Here is a 15,990-nt window from a genome sequence, read left to right on the forward strand (position 1 = left end):
ACATGGTAGAAGCGGCATTTGCGCGCATAGGTGCATGTCCACTTAGAATTGCATGCACATGTATGCATGGTCAGACTATTTTATAACAGGCATGCATAAATGCACATATGTTTTTAAAATGCCCACCTCCCTGGGCGCGAGCCAATGAACACGCACACATGTATACCCGCACACCTGTTTAAACATATCTACTAAATTCTTAGACAGCAACTATGTCTTTTTGAAAATGAACATGCAAACATGTGCACCTTGCGCAATTCGAGCCCGAGGGGAGCGCTGATGGCCTTTCCCATTCCCTCCAAGGCCGCTCTGAAATTGGAGAGGCCTTGGAGGGAACTTTTATTTTACCCCCCCCCCCCGCCTTCCCCTCCCTTGCCCTATCTAACCCACCCCCCCATCCCTAACTAAATCCCCCCCCTACCTTTACTCCAAAAGTTACGCCTGCCTGAGGCAGGCGTAACTTGCAAGCCCCGGCAGGCTGCCGGCGCGCCATGTCCCAGCACAGGCCTCTGTGCTGGAACACTTGACCCCGCCCCGGCCACCACCACGGACCATCCCTTTTTGCGAGCCCCGGGACGTACGTGTGTCCTGGGGATTGAGCTCGCCGCCGAGCCTATGCAAAATAGGCTCGGCACCTGCAGGGGCAGATTTTCTCAGGTTGCGCGTATATGTTACGCGCATAGCCTTTGAAAATCTGCCCCAAAGTATACCACCACAAGTTCATACCCAAAGATAAGTTGTCCTCCCAAGTGTTCAAGATAGGTTTGGCTGTGACCAAAAGCATGAAGTCCAAAAGCCTCTGTTCATGCTGAAATAAATGGGCTGTCAATGCCAAGGATTTCAATATAATTTTAAAGGACAAAGGCTCTTGAAAATGTATTTATTTATTTTATATTCTGCTTTTTCACACTTTTTTTTCAGCGCTTCAAAGTGGATTACATTCAGGTACTGTAGATATTTCCCTATCCCCAGAGGCGGCTACTTTCAAAGCTGCGTTATGGGCTTTTTGCTTGAGAAAAGCACCATAATGCATGGTGTGATGCTAATTTAGAAAAGGGGTGGAGTTTGGGGCAGGATTTCTGGCCAAGTGAGCTGGCTTTGCAACTGTGAAGCCATATTGCACAGTTTTAATGCAGCCAATAACTACACCTCTTTCATTTGTGTTAAGCTGTGCAATATGGCTTTATCACACTTTGCTATGTTTTCACTCATAGCACTGTTAGGGGAGGGAGGGAGAGAGAGAGAGAGAGAGAGAGAGAGAGAGAGAGAGAGCGAGCACCTAGCCATAATGCCTTCATACTAGGTAAGCATTTATGCCTCTATATGAGGCCCACATAGTTACTCGAGGTGAGGTTTAGGGAGGAATGCAGGGTTAGGAGCCACTTTGACATTCAGAGTGAGACAAACGAACAGAACAGTGCTCTCTTGTGAAGATTTGATGACCTTTGGCGTGAGGAAACTCACCCAAACATGAGATTTGTGCAATGTTCTCTCAACCTAGCTTGATGTTACCCAGGTAGAGAGTCGAGTAACTATGTGGGCCTCATATAGAGATATAAATACCTATCTAGTGTTAGGGCATAGCGAAAACAAGAGATCCGGATGAGTGTGCACTTCACTGCGATGTACCACTGCGGTGAAGTGCACACTCATCCGGATCTCTTGTTTTCGCTATTTGGAGGCCGGATCGGCTTATCTTCAGACAATTTGGAAGTTCATAATACACCACTTCAGTCCGCACGATATCGGATGCACAAAACCTCCAGAAGAAAAGTTCTGCCTACTCGGCAATTGCGAAAAGAAGGAAAAAAAAGTTTTCCACTTCTGCAATTCTCCCGACGTCTGCGGAAGCTTTTTAACCCCTCCGGGGTCTATCACTTACTCCAGCCACGATGTCTCCAGCAGTTTGAGCTCTGAGTCATGAGCCAACCCAAATAACTTGAGTTCCTTTCTCAAGCTACCTCGTAAGCTGATTCAGCGGGTTCTCCAACATTTAAAATCATCTACCTTATAAAACACACAACTTTGACAAACTTCGGTCCCCCTGACGCAGCTGGAAGCGAAACACGGCCGTGTTGGGGCTCTGTAGCTTGTACAACACTGTAAATTATATACTAAATACCTTGCACAAGTTTCGTGTGCAAATGCAAAATAAATAATTGCTTGTTTATTGCATTATTATTGTTCAGTACATACCATTACACTTTCTCTTAGGGATAAAGCTCCCACTCTATTTAAGAAGGGTCCCTACTATTACAGCTACCCATAAAGATTCAAGTGCTTTTGACTCCCTTATTTAAAAAGAAATGGGATTCTAGTTCTCATATTTTATTATGGCACAACCCTGTACTCCAGATTAATAAATTAGTAATCAATTGGCTACTTTGGCAACAGAAAAGGATATGGTCAATTGGTGATGTTATGGAAGCTGGGAGACTGCTCTCATTTGTGAATCTAGTTCAAAAATATAATTTATCTACCTCCACTGGCTTCAGTTGCAGCATTGTTTACAACATAGTGAGGTATAGCTAAACAACTTATGTAACACTCCAGACATCATATCATTTTGTACTAAATTTTATTCTCTGGGTCATGAGGCTTCTCAGTTATAAAAGGAACTGTGTGCTCTGTAATCATCAAGGAGTGTGGGATTAGAGAGGGTTTAGGAAAAAATCTCTCTATACCAGTGAATACAGTCAATTGGAATGACTATTGGTTAACTATGTTTACTGAAAATTTCTTTGTGAGCTAGCATTATCCAATCATTGTGCTATTTTACCCACCGTACTCCGTGGACACCAGTGAAAGTGAATACAATGGGACTGCAGCCTTCTAAACTCTGTTGGCATTATTCAAATTATGATGGAACTCTAGAGCATATGTTATTCACATGTAGTAAAATGTTTCCTCTTTGGTCCAAGGTGTGGGGATATATTAGCAAAATATTGTCTTTATTTGAGGATATCTCCTTTGCTATTATTGTTCTGAGATTACAATACTTTGTTGGGATTCTTCCGTGGGCTTCATGAAAATACCTTGATATCCTTATTGCACTGGCAATACAGGCTGTTTTGAGTAATTGGAAAGATTATCAATTTCTAAATGTTCATTTTTGCTGGAATACTGTATGCATGATCTATGAATACAAAGCAGTCGCTATGGGCAAAATCCAATATAAAGCTAAATTTCAGGCCACTTGGAAACCTGTAACCAATCTTTTGGCGTTGTAATTGTGATGCTTGTCTGCTTTTACCCTTTCTAATTGCTGACTTATAAGGATTGAAGGACTTCCTCCTCCTTTTATGATTTATTTCTTGTTATTTTTCAATAATCAATAAAATTGTTTGAGCACAATATAATATCTCTTTACAGAATAGAGATTATTTAAAATGGTTTATAATGGGATCACTTGCATACGCCCCACAAAGATAAGAGAGGCCCGCATGCTCATGTTTAAAGAGAAACTTTCCAATGCATTTTTCCTTAGAAAACGTGGGCTGGCACACACACTGTGGGAACAAAGTATCCATGAATTTTGTGCCTGGCTTGGAGCAGGTCCAAAGTACATACATGAAAATACCTGCGGTGACTTCAACATGAAATCACCATGATTGCTTTTCCCTTCTTGTCCTAACCCTGCCTTTTTACACATATTTCTCCCAGCACGGGGAGGTGCAGTCTTTAAATAGGCTTTTACATAGAGATAACACATTTACCTGTAATGTTTGGCTGGTTGTGGGATGGCGCCGTGACTGGCCGCACTCATCCCGGATGCCGCCAACCTGCCCTGACACCGCCTGGACGCAGCATCGCAAGAATGCCGCCATCAATTACACCTAAGGTGTGTGCGTGCACCAGCTGCCCTTTTAAAAGGCTCGCTGTGAGAAACAGCTCTCAGTGCTTCCTGATAAAATCAGCACCTCTCTGCATTTAAATCTGGTCTGTTCCCAGGATCCTTGCCCTCAGCCAGAGGTCCTCCTGCCGAGCAGTGTGTGTTGCTACTTCCGTGTCTGTCTTGCTATTCCTGTGCTTCATCTTGTTCCTGCCTGTGTTCCTGCAGTTGTATTTCCTGGTTTGTGTCTTGCACTGCCCTCTGCTCCTCGCCTGGTTCCTGCCTTGCCTTGGCTCATGTTATCTTGTCTTGTCCATCCTGTCCTGTCTTGTCTTTTGGTGTCTCGTCTCTGTCCTCCCTGAATGTCTTGCCTTGACTTCCCGGTTCTGACCCCTGTTTGGATTCTGACTTCTCTCTGCTTGCTGCCTGCTCTGACCCTTGACTTGGACCTGGATTTCATCTTCTCACTGCCTGCCTCAATGTTTGCACTGAACACAGATACTCTCTGCTTACTGCCAGCCCTGACCATTATCTTTACCTAGACTCTTTCTGACCACTTGTTGAGGTACATTGTCCTAATCCCTGCTGGCCCCTGGAACCCAAAGGTTCAGCCCATGGAGAATGGGGCTAGTACAGATGAAGCTCTAGTTCCTATCCCAGGAAGGACATGTCCTCTGACTGTCGGTGTGGGCCTGGTGAGTTTGCTTACTAGGCTGCATCCACCATGCCACAGCCTAAGAGCTCATCAACTGTGACATTACCCATGTAACAATTTTTGAAAATTGCCCCCAAAGTAGTATTCCTAATAATATTGACAAGATTAATAATTATGAAAAGTGCTGTAGCCATAGCTTATGACTGTATCACAACCCTGTCCTGGAGGAGCACCAAACAAGTCAGGTTTTCATGGGTCATGATTTGAAACTCCAAGTAAGTAGACTCAAACAATTTCAGGAAATATTTGTCACAGAAAGGATGGTGGATACATACAATGCCCTCCAAGAAGTGATAGTGAAGACAAAAATGGTAATGGAATTTAAATTGGCATGGGATAAACACAGAGGATCTCTAATTGCTAAGGGATGGAAAGGAAAGAAAAAAAAAAAGGGATAACCTACTGCTTTTAGATGTAACATTTCTGAAAGGGGGTAATCTGCATGGAGCAGTAGTCACTACCCTTAACAGCAAATAACTTGCTGGGCAGGCTGGATGGACTTTTTGAGTCTTTATCTGCAGTCATTGTTATTATGCTACTTTAATAAATATGCATGAGATATATTAGCATACACTGCATATGCCAATTTATCCCATGCATATTCATTGTTAAAATCTTGAAAACCTAACTGGATAGGAGTGTTTCCAGGAAGTGGTTGGGAAACACTGGCATATTAAATGTTTCATCACAAAAAAAAAATAATAATTTTGAACAGTTGTCCCTGGTAATATTCTTTCCTGCTGTAGGAATCATGTTCATTCATTCTTACTGCAATTAGGGATTTTAATTTGGTTTTTTTTTTAATAAAAATCCATAATGAATTTCTGCAAGCTTCCCAGGGGAAAATCTTACTAAATTTTTACGAGTCTTGAGGAAATTAATAGAATTTTTGCAAACAGGCAACTTCATTATAATTCAAGATAAACTTGCTGTCACATCCTTCATATTAAGTAGTATGTATCTAGGAGAGAGCATTGATGAAATTTAAACTGAGCACATATGCAAATAATTGAAGATACTATAACTACATGTGAAGTATCTAAATGCTTTATTTTCAAATTATTTTCCCCAGGGCAGAAAATAGATTTAAAAATCCTTGCTTAATCAGATATACTACATTATCCATCCTAACTGGCTCCCCTTTCCCAGACTACCTCCTTTATAGAAATAATCAATGTTTTAAGTCATGCAGAAAGTAATTTAAGTTTTTGTGGTAATTACTGTTTGATTCCAGTGTTTTTATAACATTCTAATTGTCTTCTTACACCACAAAAAATATTCACAATGGTCTTCCTCAGAATAAACATTGGTTACAGCACTAAATAAATGCAGAGCATCTTATGCTATTATAAATTCCCACTGGTTTTGGGTTGAATAAAAACTTCCTCCATAAAGCCAGACTAGTTTGGTCGCAGTGAAAAAAAAACCTGAAAGATAATAGCAGCATAAGCCAAGACTGTTGAAATGGTAAAACTATGCCAAAGGTTTGTTAATATGTCAAAGGTCAATATGAGTTTCATTTCTGCCTTCTGGACTCAATTTACAAGAAATCATATAACTTACAAAAATCTAGCTTTATTAACATATAAGAATAGAGTGGAGTGGAATGAGTAAATGTTAATCAGTTGTTTACTCTTTCAAAGAGTACAAAGACTAGGGGACATACAATGAAGTTACTAGGTGATAATTTTTTTTTCTCAATGCATAATTAAGCCCATAATTAAGCTATTAGTGTAGCTGTGTTTAAAAGGGGTTTGGAGAGGTTTCTGGAGGAAAAGTCCATAAACAATTATTAAGATGGACTTGGGATAATCCACTACTTATCTCTGGGATAAACAGCTTGGAATTTATCTACCTCTTGGAATCCTGCCAGGTACTTGTGACCTGGATTGGCACTGTGGTGCTGGGAAGAAAAGATTAGTAATAATGATGTGAACCTCAAGGTTAAAGTCCCTGAGAAGATTCTCCTGTTTGAGACTCAGAATATGATGTTTCTCAGATCAGTGATAATGTTTGGAATATCCACTGTGAATGTGTTACGCATCTCGCGCACAGGACCACTCACCTGCATAGTTCCTCAGCAGGTCCCGGGACGACCTCCCTCGCGGTGATTGCTAGTCCAGCTATGCCCCGGCGGTCCGCGGCGGCGGTCGCCAAGCCTTCCACTGTGCGCCAGGCCTCATGCCGAGGTTCGACATCTTCCTCCATGCTAGCCACGCCCATACGCACGCGCGTGGCTTGCCCCGAGACTTATAGGGCCGAGGGCGGGACCGGGATCTGCGGCGCGCCCTGAGTGAGCTATGATATAAGGAAGTTCCTGACTGCACTTCCTTGCCTTGGCAATCGGGTTAGTTCTCTGCTAGATTGCCTTCACGTTTGTTCCTGCTTGTTCCTAGACTCGTTCCAGGATCCTTCTGTTCCAGTTCTGTTCCTGACATGTTCCTGTATCCTTGTTCCTGAGTCCTGTCTGCTCCTGTGTTCGTCTATCTGCCTTCCAAGGTAGTACCCTTGAACTGACTTCTGGTACTGACCTTGGCTTGTTCTTGACCTGTCTGCCTGCCTGCTGCCTGTCTATGACCCTCACTAGTTCCTGACTTGTCTGCCTGCCGCCTGCCTCAAGACTCAGCCTGTTCCTGATCTACTCATCTGTCTGCCGCCTGCCTCAAGGACCTCTGCTTGCCTCTGACTACATCTGATCTCTGGTATCTTACCCTTGCTTTGGTGACAACTCCTCGGACTGATCTATGGACATTGACCTTTCGCCTGCCTGACCACGCTTCCAGATTATGGCTCTGTTCCTCGCCTTGTGTTACACTTTCCTCCTCCAGAGGGGAGGAGGTAGCAATCTGTTATCGCTCACTCCACCAGGAGGGTGGAGTTAGCAATCTGTTCTGCTTGTCTCCTGAAAGGGGGAGGAGTTAGAAATCTGTCATGATCTGTTCCTCCAGAGGGGAGGAGTTAGCTATCTGTAGTGCTTACCCTGCCAAGAGGGCGGAATTAGTAATCTGTTAGTGAACTGCTGTTAGATGCTCTTGTAAGGGAAGGAGGTAGCAATCTGTTATGAATCAACTCCCCAGGGAAGAAGAGTTGGCAGTCTGTTCAATGATACTCTTCTGAGGAGAGGAGCTAACAATAGGTATATTGTACTTCGCTACTGAGATAGCAATCTATCATGTCTCCACTATGGAGTAGCAATCTGTTATATATAGGCTGCTGGCAAGTCCCATAGAAAGAGATTGTAGCTATCTATATAATACTTCCGTAAGCGGGGTTAGTGGTCGGTAGTGGTTGGCTCCCACAGAGTGACAGTAGTGTAAGAAATGAGCACTTGGAGGAAATGGTGAATCCCTGGGCTGATGGCAGATGACAGCGCCCCCAGGAGGAGATCCTGAGAGGAACCACCGGCTAGGCTATAATATGAAATAAATACAATAGTTCTTTATTAGGCTGGAAGCTGAACCACCAGTGGTGGCAGTCGTGAGTCGATGTGTCCGGCAGGGCTGAAGTCCTCCTGATACTGGAATATAATCTCTGGGTTGCTGAACTGCAGAGAGAGACTAGAAGTGGTGAGTAGGCAGGGTATACTGGATACAAGATGGTACACTCACAATAGTAGATGTCTCCAATGGTCTCTATGCCACAGAGAGTCTTCAGTACATTCAGGAACAGGAGCCGTAGGTGAGCACTGGTTCCTATAAACAGTCTGTAATAAGAACTCACAATAGCTATATATGAAATGGCTTCTAGAGTAGACGAGTGTCTGTAAAGGATTCTAGGAACATGGGCCCTCGTGGAGCGAGTACCGGTTCCTATCTTCAATCTTGCCAATATAACTCTCGATCTCCGTACCTACAATAACGTCTTGGATGGAAGGGAGTCTTCAGAGCTATAGGAATGTAGACCCTCGTGGAGCGAGTACTGATTCCTATCTACAATAGAATTCACTGTGTTCATGTCTGCAATCGCTTCCAGGCAATGAGGAGTCTTCTGAGTATTCAGGCAATCTGAAATCAAGAAGAGAGAGCGGAGCCCCCGTGGAGCGGGTACTCCTGGTAAGTTTGAAAATGCCGAGCAGTGGAGAAGGATTCCCCTCACTGACTCGGATCGTTGTTACAAGTAGCGTGGACTCGTTAGAGGTTAGCAAACAAAGACCTTTTAAAGTAAAAATGGATGACGTCACTACGGGGGGACGCCCCCGAGGTTTGCGCCCTTGCTGTTAAAAGTCTGGAGTGCGCGTGCGCGCCCTTACGTCATCAGGAACATGGCGGATCCATAGCGTCAAGCCAGCCCAGGGACACCGGGACCAAGAGGCAGGGAGAAGTTGCGGCTGCATCTGTCCATCAGAGCCAAAGGGAGTCACTCCCAAGGTAGAGAGGGTGGAGCGAGGGGCGAGAAGAGGCAAGAACGCAACACCTTGTTGTCACCAACTCTGTTCTGGTTCTCCTTGCTCCAGCTCGAACCTGACCGCGCTCCTTCTCTGTCTGTGGGCATGTTGGACTATCACTCTCCCAGGAGACCCTGCAAGACCCACCTAAGTCCAAGCGGCCCGTGTTCCTACGGGCTCCTTCTGGGGGGACCTCGGGCTTCCAGTGGTGAAGCTCTACCTAGCCTCTGTCTCCTTCAGTGCTCTGCTCCCTGAGGCCAGTTACCTCCTGTTTCCTTTCAGGAGCCATTCCACCCTTGCCCCAGGCCAATGCTCCACCCCCAAGTGCAACAGGTTGCCAAGGCCATGGACTCAGCGGAGTCACCCGCCTACAGGGCCCTACTAGGACTGGCCGCCACCGTGAAACAACATCACCAAGCCTTAGAAATGCTGGCTTCTTCGGTAGAAGAACTGCGCTCTCAATTACAAGATACAGCGATGGCCAACCCGGTGGGCCTCTCGGCCTCTGTGCTTCCTAAAGCAACATTGGCACTTCCTGTACCCCCCAGGTACAGTGGGGATCCACGCTCTTGTCATGGCTTCCTTAATCAGTGCTTTATGCAGTTTGCACTGCAACCCTCATTGTTTTTGAAGGAGATTACTAATGTCACCTTCATTCTGTCCCGGTCGGAAGGGAAGGCTCTGGCATGGGCCTCTCCCTTATGGGAACGTTCTGATCCTATCCTTTCCAAGCTATAGGACTTTATTACTCTGTTTAAGCAGACCTTCGGAGACCCAGGTCGTATGGCTGTCGCCAGTCATAGTCTACTCCACCTCTGTCAAGGGTCAAGAACCCTCTCTGAATATACAGTGGAATTTCGGACTTTGGCCACAGAACTTGAGTGGCAAGAAGATTTTCTGCAAGCCATCTTCCTAGATGGACTCTCTAATGCTCTAAAAGATGATCTTGCGGTCCGTGAGACTCCCACATCTCTAGAAGACCTGATGTCTCTTGCAAAAACGCCTAGAAGTAAAGGCTCCACACCCTTCTGCTGCACACCCCACAAGTGCATCTCACTAGAGATGTGAATTGGAACCGGAATCGGCTCGGATTCCGGTTCCGATTCACATTGTGGTTTTTTTTTTCGTCCAGCCCGATCGCGGTTTTGTTTATCGGCTGCGCCCGAGCTGATAAACAAAAAACCCACCCCGACCTTTAGCTTCCCCCACCCTCCTGACCCCTCCCAAAAACATTTTACAGGTACCTGGTGGTCTAGTGGGGGTCCCGGGAGCGATCTTCCACTCTCGGGCTGTCGGCTGCCACTAATAAAAATGGCGCCGATGGCCTTTGCCCTTACCATGTGACAGGGTATCCGTGTCATTGGCCGGTGCCATCTTTAAAAATGGTGCAGGCCATCCAGTGCTCCTACCATGTGAATTTTTATTACAATTAAATTACTCAGCTTGGACTTTGAAGTTTGCAATTCTCTTTATTGAACATTTAAGGAGTGAACAGGTTTTACTTTACTTCACACATTCATTCCTTATTCTGTTGCTTTATGTCTGAATCTTTTACTCCACCTACGCTCACTGCATGTTTAACTTTATGATATCCCCATTTGTTTTGAGGATCCTCAAAAGAAACAAGAATTGTTTCTTGTTGCGTTTTACCCATTAATTTCAAATTAATGCACATTATTGATTCATGCATTCTAAGGATATGGATCCTCCCATAGATAAAGCATATACACTTACTCATGCCATTGAAGTGATTGGATATAGCACAGTGTATGAGTGTATTACAATGACAAATGTATCATACTCTACATAAAAAAGTTAGCCAAATAATATCATGGCACTGAGATTATTCCTATCCTAAGGTTGTGAGATCTACAAGTACCCTTTTACTTGCATATTTGAAAAATAAGAGTGAATCAGTTTGGTGACCAATTTTTTGATTTGTGTATTGTGTTTACTGCTGAATACGCATTCCCTCTAATCAGTGGATTATCTTTAACCTAATAGTCATACAAATCTGATGCGATAAGCTTTACTTTTTAGTCCACAAAGTAAAACTTATTTTTGCGTATAAACTAGCATTGTGCCCTGATGGAAATGAAGCTGTAGAGTACTATATATTCTATAGTTTGCAGAGACCTGTTTACACAATCCCTAAAAATTCTACCTTTGGTAAGATGTTAATAGGGCCACTTACTGATAAAAATGCTACTGGACATTCATTGTCGTGGAGTAATAGCTCAGCTCATTGCAATATTCCCAAACAAGACTTCTACAAAAACCTGCAGCCTGCAAAAGTAGTGCCTGGAGCATGGTCCCTAACTTTGCAGACTGCTAATTTTCCAGGTAAGCTAAATTTGCATCAGTAAATTGTGGGTTTTCCAAACTTAAGCAACCCTTGATGTCTTATCACATCATGGCTGGTAAATCATTAAAAGGAGAATTCAGGTAGTAATGCAATTAAAAGATTAGTACATTTCAGTTTTTTTTAATTATTCACTTGAGCTACTGGCAAAGGATGAAAGCAGCACCATTGTATTTCAATGCAGTTATGTTAGAAAACAGAATGATTGTGGAACAATGAAAGTACTATGCTTAATACCTTATAATAAAAATAAATCACACATATGATATGCCAGATAATAAATCACCACATTATGTTGAACATATATGCAAAATTATATGCAATTTACAGTATTAAAATCATTAATTTTGTACACCTAAATATTGTTTTTACTTTACAATGCAATAAAAAGTATCAACTGCCCACACTAAGGGCCAGATTTTAAAAAGGTTACACGTGTAAACGGCTTACGAGCACCGGGCCTATTTTCAAAAGTCCCGGTGACGTGCGTAAAACCCCGGGACGTGTGTAAGTCCTGGGGCTTTACTAAAAGGGCGGGAAGGGGCGGGGGCAGGGTCAGAGGCTCCAGGCACAGCGGCCATTTCCTGCTGTGCTTGGGATCACTTGCTGGCAGTTGGCCGGCGTGTGCAACTTGTGCCTGCCCAGAGGCAGGCGCAAAAGGTAAATTAAAAATTTTGGGAGGGTTAGAGTAGGGCTAGGGGGAGGAAAGGTTAGGGGAAAGGGTGGGAAGATCAGGTTAAGGGGGAGGGAACAGGGGAAGGCAGTGCGGCTCGGCACATGCAAGGTACATATTTGTACACCCCGTTGCGTGCACCAATCCCTGATTTTATAACATGCGCACGCCTGCATGATGTACTATGCTTAATACCTTATAATAAAAATAAATCACAGATATGATATGCCAGATAATAAATCATCACATTATGTTGAACATATATGCAAAATTATATGCAATTTATAGTATTAAAATAATTAATTTTGTACATCTAAATATTGTTTTTACTTTACGATGCAATAAAAAGTATCAACTGCCCACACTAAGGGCCGGATTTAAAAAGGTTACGCATGAAAACGGGCTTAAGAGCGCAGGCCTATTTTCAAGAGTCCTGGCGACGTGCGTAAAGCCCTGGGACGAGTGTAAGTCCCGGGGCTTTAATAAAGGGGCGGGAAGGGGACAGGGCAGGGGCAGGATCAGAGGTTCCAGTCACAGCGGCCATTTGCTGCTGTGCTTGGGATCGTGCGCCAGGTAGCGCGCGCACTTCTTTTAAAATCTACCTGTAAATCTTTTAACTTTTTTATTATTTTTATCATAGCTATTTATTGTTATTTAATTGTGTTTCTTATGAAAACTGTAAAATGTAATATAATTTTACATTGAAAAATAAAATGGCAATATATGTTGCATATCTTTTTTCCTACTTTGTTTAGGTCAAATGATGCGGTTTCGTTATATAATTATGCAGACTCAAGGGGAAGGGAGGCCTTGCCCTGCACAACTCAGACAATACCAAAATTGTCCAGTTTATCCCTGCTATGATTGGGTTGTTGGGGAATGGTCACAGTGCAAAGTGGAGGTAAGTTGCAAATTAATACCTTAAAAATTGCTTTCACAAGGACACCTTATCTGGATGTGAAAACTAAAAGGTGAATTTTAAAAGCTAGACACGCATCGAAATCGGGAGATGGGTGTGCATGTAACAGATTTTATAAAGCAGGCAGATGTGCGCACAAATGGCGATGCATGAATATCTCGTATCAGAGAAAAAAGAGACGTGGTGTGGGTGGGGCATCTGCATTCCAGGGCAGGGCCAGGAGATGTGCACAAAGGTACTAATGTGACTGAGTGCACACCCAGGTTCAATGCCACATAACTTTACTTCTGCTATGGAGGAGGTATAAGTTAAAAAAAAGTTTGCAGCCATCTGTGAAGGGTTTGAAGGGTCTGGGATAATGTGCGGAGTACAAGCTAAAAACCAAAGGGGTTGGGAGGATCTAAATGATCACTGGACAAACTGGTGCACAAACTGGTCCTCGGCTGTACATGTCTGTTTTAAAATACAAGCAGTTATGCATCCATAAGCCATCCTTATGCTACTAGATGCACCCAAGGTTAAAACTGAGCACCCAGATATGCAAGCCTAGGCTATTTTATAACATGTGTGTGTATGTGTACACCTGTTATTAAATTGCCACATCTCTGGGCGTACGCTGATGCATGCATGTATATGTGCGCCCACGCATCCTTTTGACAATAACTAATCTGAGTAAACAGTGTGCTAATTTTATTTCTGAAATATTTTCTTCAATATGAATTTGTCTTTATTTATTAAAAGAAAAAAGGGGATTCCATAAAAGGAAATGTTATATTAAAAAAAAATACTTTATATTGTTTAGAAACATAGAAATATGACAGCAGAAAAAGGCTGTATAGCTTATCTAGTCTGCCCATCTGCCTCACTAATTCAAATTTACAATTTACATCATTCTCTCAGAGATTCCCTGGGTTTATCCCATGGTTTCTTGAATTCAGATACTGGTTTTGTGTCCATCAAATCTACTGAGAGGCTTTTCCATGCATCCACTACCACTGTTAAGAAATATTTCATAAGATTACTCCTTTCACCCTCATCCCATGACCCCTTATTATAGAGCCTCCTTTCTAGGGATGTGAATCGTTTTCCATATCGTCTTAACGATAGAAATCGTGTGGCAGGGCAAGAAAATCGTCTTAGGCACGATTTTTTAGTTAAAAAATCGTTAAAAATCGTTTTTTCCGATTAGTGCGCACTAACTCGAGTTAGTGCGCACTAACGGGAGTTAGTGCGCACTAACTGGGAGTTAGTGCGCACTAACTGAAAATGATACAATTTGACACTTTTCAGGTCAGTTAAGGTCAGTTTAGGAATGAATATGTATTCCTATTGGCTGCCCTCTTATTTATTCATGTTACCAAGTTTCCTACTGACAGTATATGGGGGATGGGAAATGGAAACAGTTGGTAGCTTGACAAAACAAGTAATGTGATCAGTCAATGTGACTAGAACTTGTGCCCTAACCCTGATACCAGGGGTATTGTGATCTTCCTGCACACAGTGCCCTATCCCTATTAATACCAGGAGTGTTGTGATCTTCCTGCACACAGTGCCCTATCCCTAATACCAGGGGTGTTGTGATCTTCCTGCACACAGTGCCCTATTCCTGATACTGGGGGTGTTGTGATCTTCCTGCACACAGTGCCCTATTCCTGATACCGGGGGTGTTGTGATCTTCTTGCACACATCCCGGTATCAGGGATAGGGCACTGCATGCAGGAAGATCACAACACTCCTGGTATTAATAGGGATAGGGCACTGCATGCAGGAAGATCACAACACTCCTGGTATTAATAGGGATAGGGCACTGCATGCAGGAAGATCACAACACCCCTGGTATCAGGGATAGGGCACTGTGTGCAGGAAGATCACAATACCCCGGAGGAGTGAGGGTCAGGCAGCTCCCCCCTGTCTGTGAAGCCAGCCTCTCACTAGTAATGCAGGGAGGGAGCTGTCTCAGACTTCACCATCCTCCCCCCCCCCCTTACCCACACACCATTCACTAGCTGGGACATGGGGGAAGTCAGGAGTGAGGGTCAGGCAGCTCCCCCCTGTCTGTGAAGCCAGCCTCTCACTAGTAATGCAGGGAGGGAGCTGTCTCAGACTTCACCATCCTCCCCCCCCCCCCCTTACCCACACACTATTCACTAGCTGGGACATGGGGGAAGTCAGGAGTGAGGGTCAGGCAGCTCCCCCCTGTCTGTGAAGCCAGCCTCTCACTAGTAATGCAGGGAGGGAGCTGTCTCAGACTTCACCATCCACCCCCCCCTCACCCACACACCATTCACTAGCTGGGAGATGGGGGAAGTCAGGAGTGAGGGACAGGCAGCTCCCCCCTGTCTGTGAAGCCAGCCTCTCACTAGTAATGCAGGGAGGGAGCTGTCTCAGACTTCACCATCCTCCCCCCCCCCCCTCACCCACACACCATTCACTAGCTGGGACATGGGGGAAGTCAGGAGTGAGGGTCAGGCAGCTCCCCCCTGTCTGTGAAGCCAGCCTCTCACTAGTAATGCAGGGAGGGAGCTGTCTCAGACTTCACCATCCTCCCCCCCCCCCCCTCACCCACACACCATTCACTAGCTGGGACATGGGGGAAGTCAGGAGTGAGGGTCAGGCAGCTCCCCCCTGTCTGCGAAGCCAGCCTCTCACTAGTAATGCAGGGAGGGAGCTGTCTCAGACTTCACCATCCTCCCCCCCCCCCCTCACCCACACACCATTCACTAGCTGGGACATGGGGGAAGTCAGGAGTGAGGGTCAGGCAGCTCCCCCCTGTCTGTGAAGCCAGCCTCTCACTAGTAATGCAGGGAGGGAGCTGTCTCAGACTTCACCATCCTCCCCCCCCCCCCCTCACCCACACACCATTCACTAGCTGGGACATGGGGGAAGTCAGGAGTGAGGGTCAGGCAGCTCCCCCCTGTCTGTGAAGCCAGCCTCTCACTAGTAATGCAGGGAGGGAGCTGTCTCAGACTGGTATCAGGGTTAGGGCACTGTGTGCAGGAAGATCACAACACTCCTGGTATTAATAGGGATAGGGCACTGTAAGAGATGACTGTAGTAGATTGAATAAAGATCTGATGTTTCTGCTCTCCTCACACCAAACAAAAA

At 44.6% G+C, this 15,990-nt stretch overlaps 1 protein-coding gene across 1 annotated transcript in view; it reads left to right on the plus strand.

The window, feature by feature from the left end:
- Positions 1-15,990, plus strand: part of THSD7B (thrombospondin type 1 domain containing 7B) — an 898,700-nt gene that overhangs the window by 762,493 nt on the left and 120,217 nt on the right. The window contains exon 21 of the mRNA XM_029607893.1: positions 12,722-12,867. Within this exon, the coding sequence (XP_029463753.1) occupies positions 12,722-12,867 (146 nt within the window). The remainder of the gene's footprint in view (positions 1-12,721; positions 12,868-15,990) is intronic.

Source organism: Rhinatrema bivittatum, chromosome 6, assembly GCF_901001135.1.
Source record: "Rhinatrema bivittatum chromosome 6, aRhiBiv1.1, whole genome shotgun sequence".
Classification (NCBI taxonomy): domain Eukaryota; kingdom Metazoa; phylum Chordata; class Amphibia; order Gymnophiona; family Rhinatrematidae; genus Rhinatrema; species Rhinatrema bivittatum.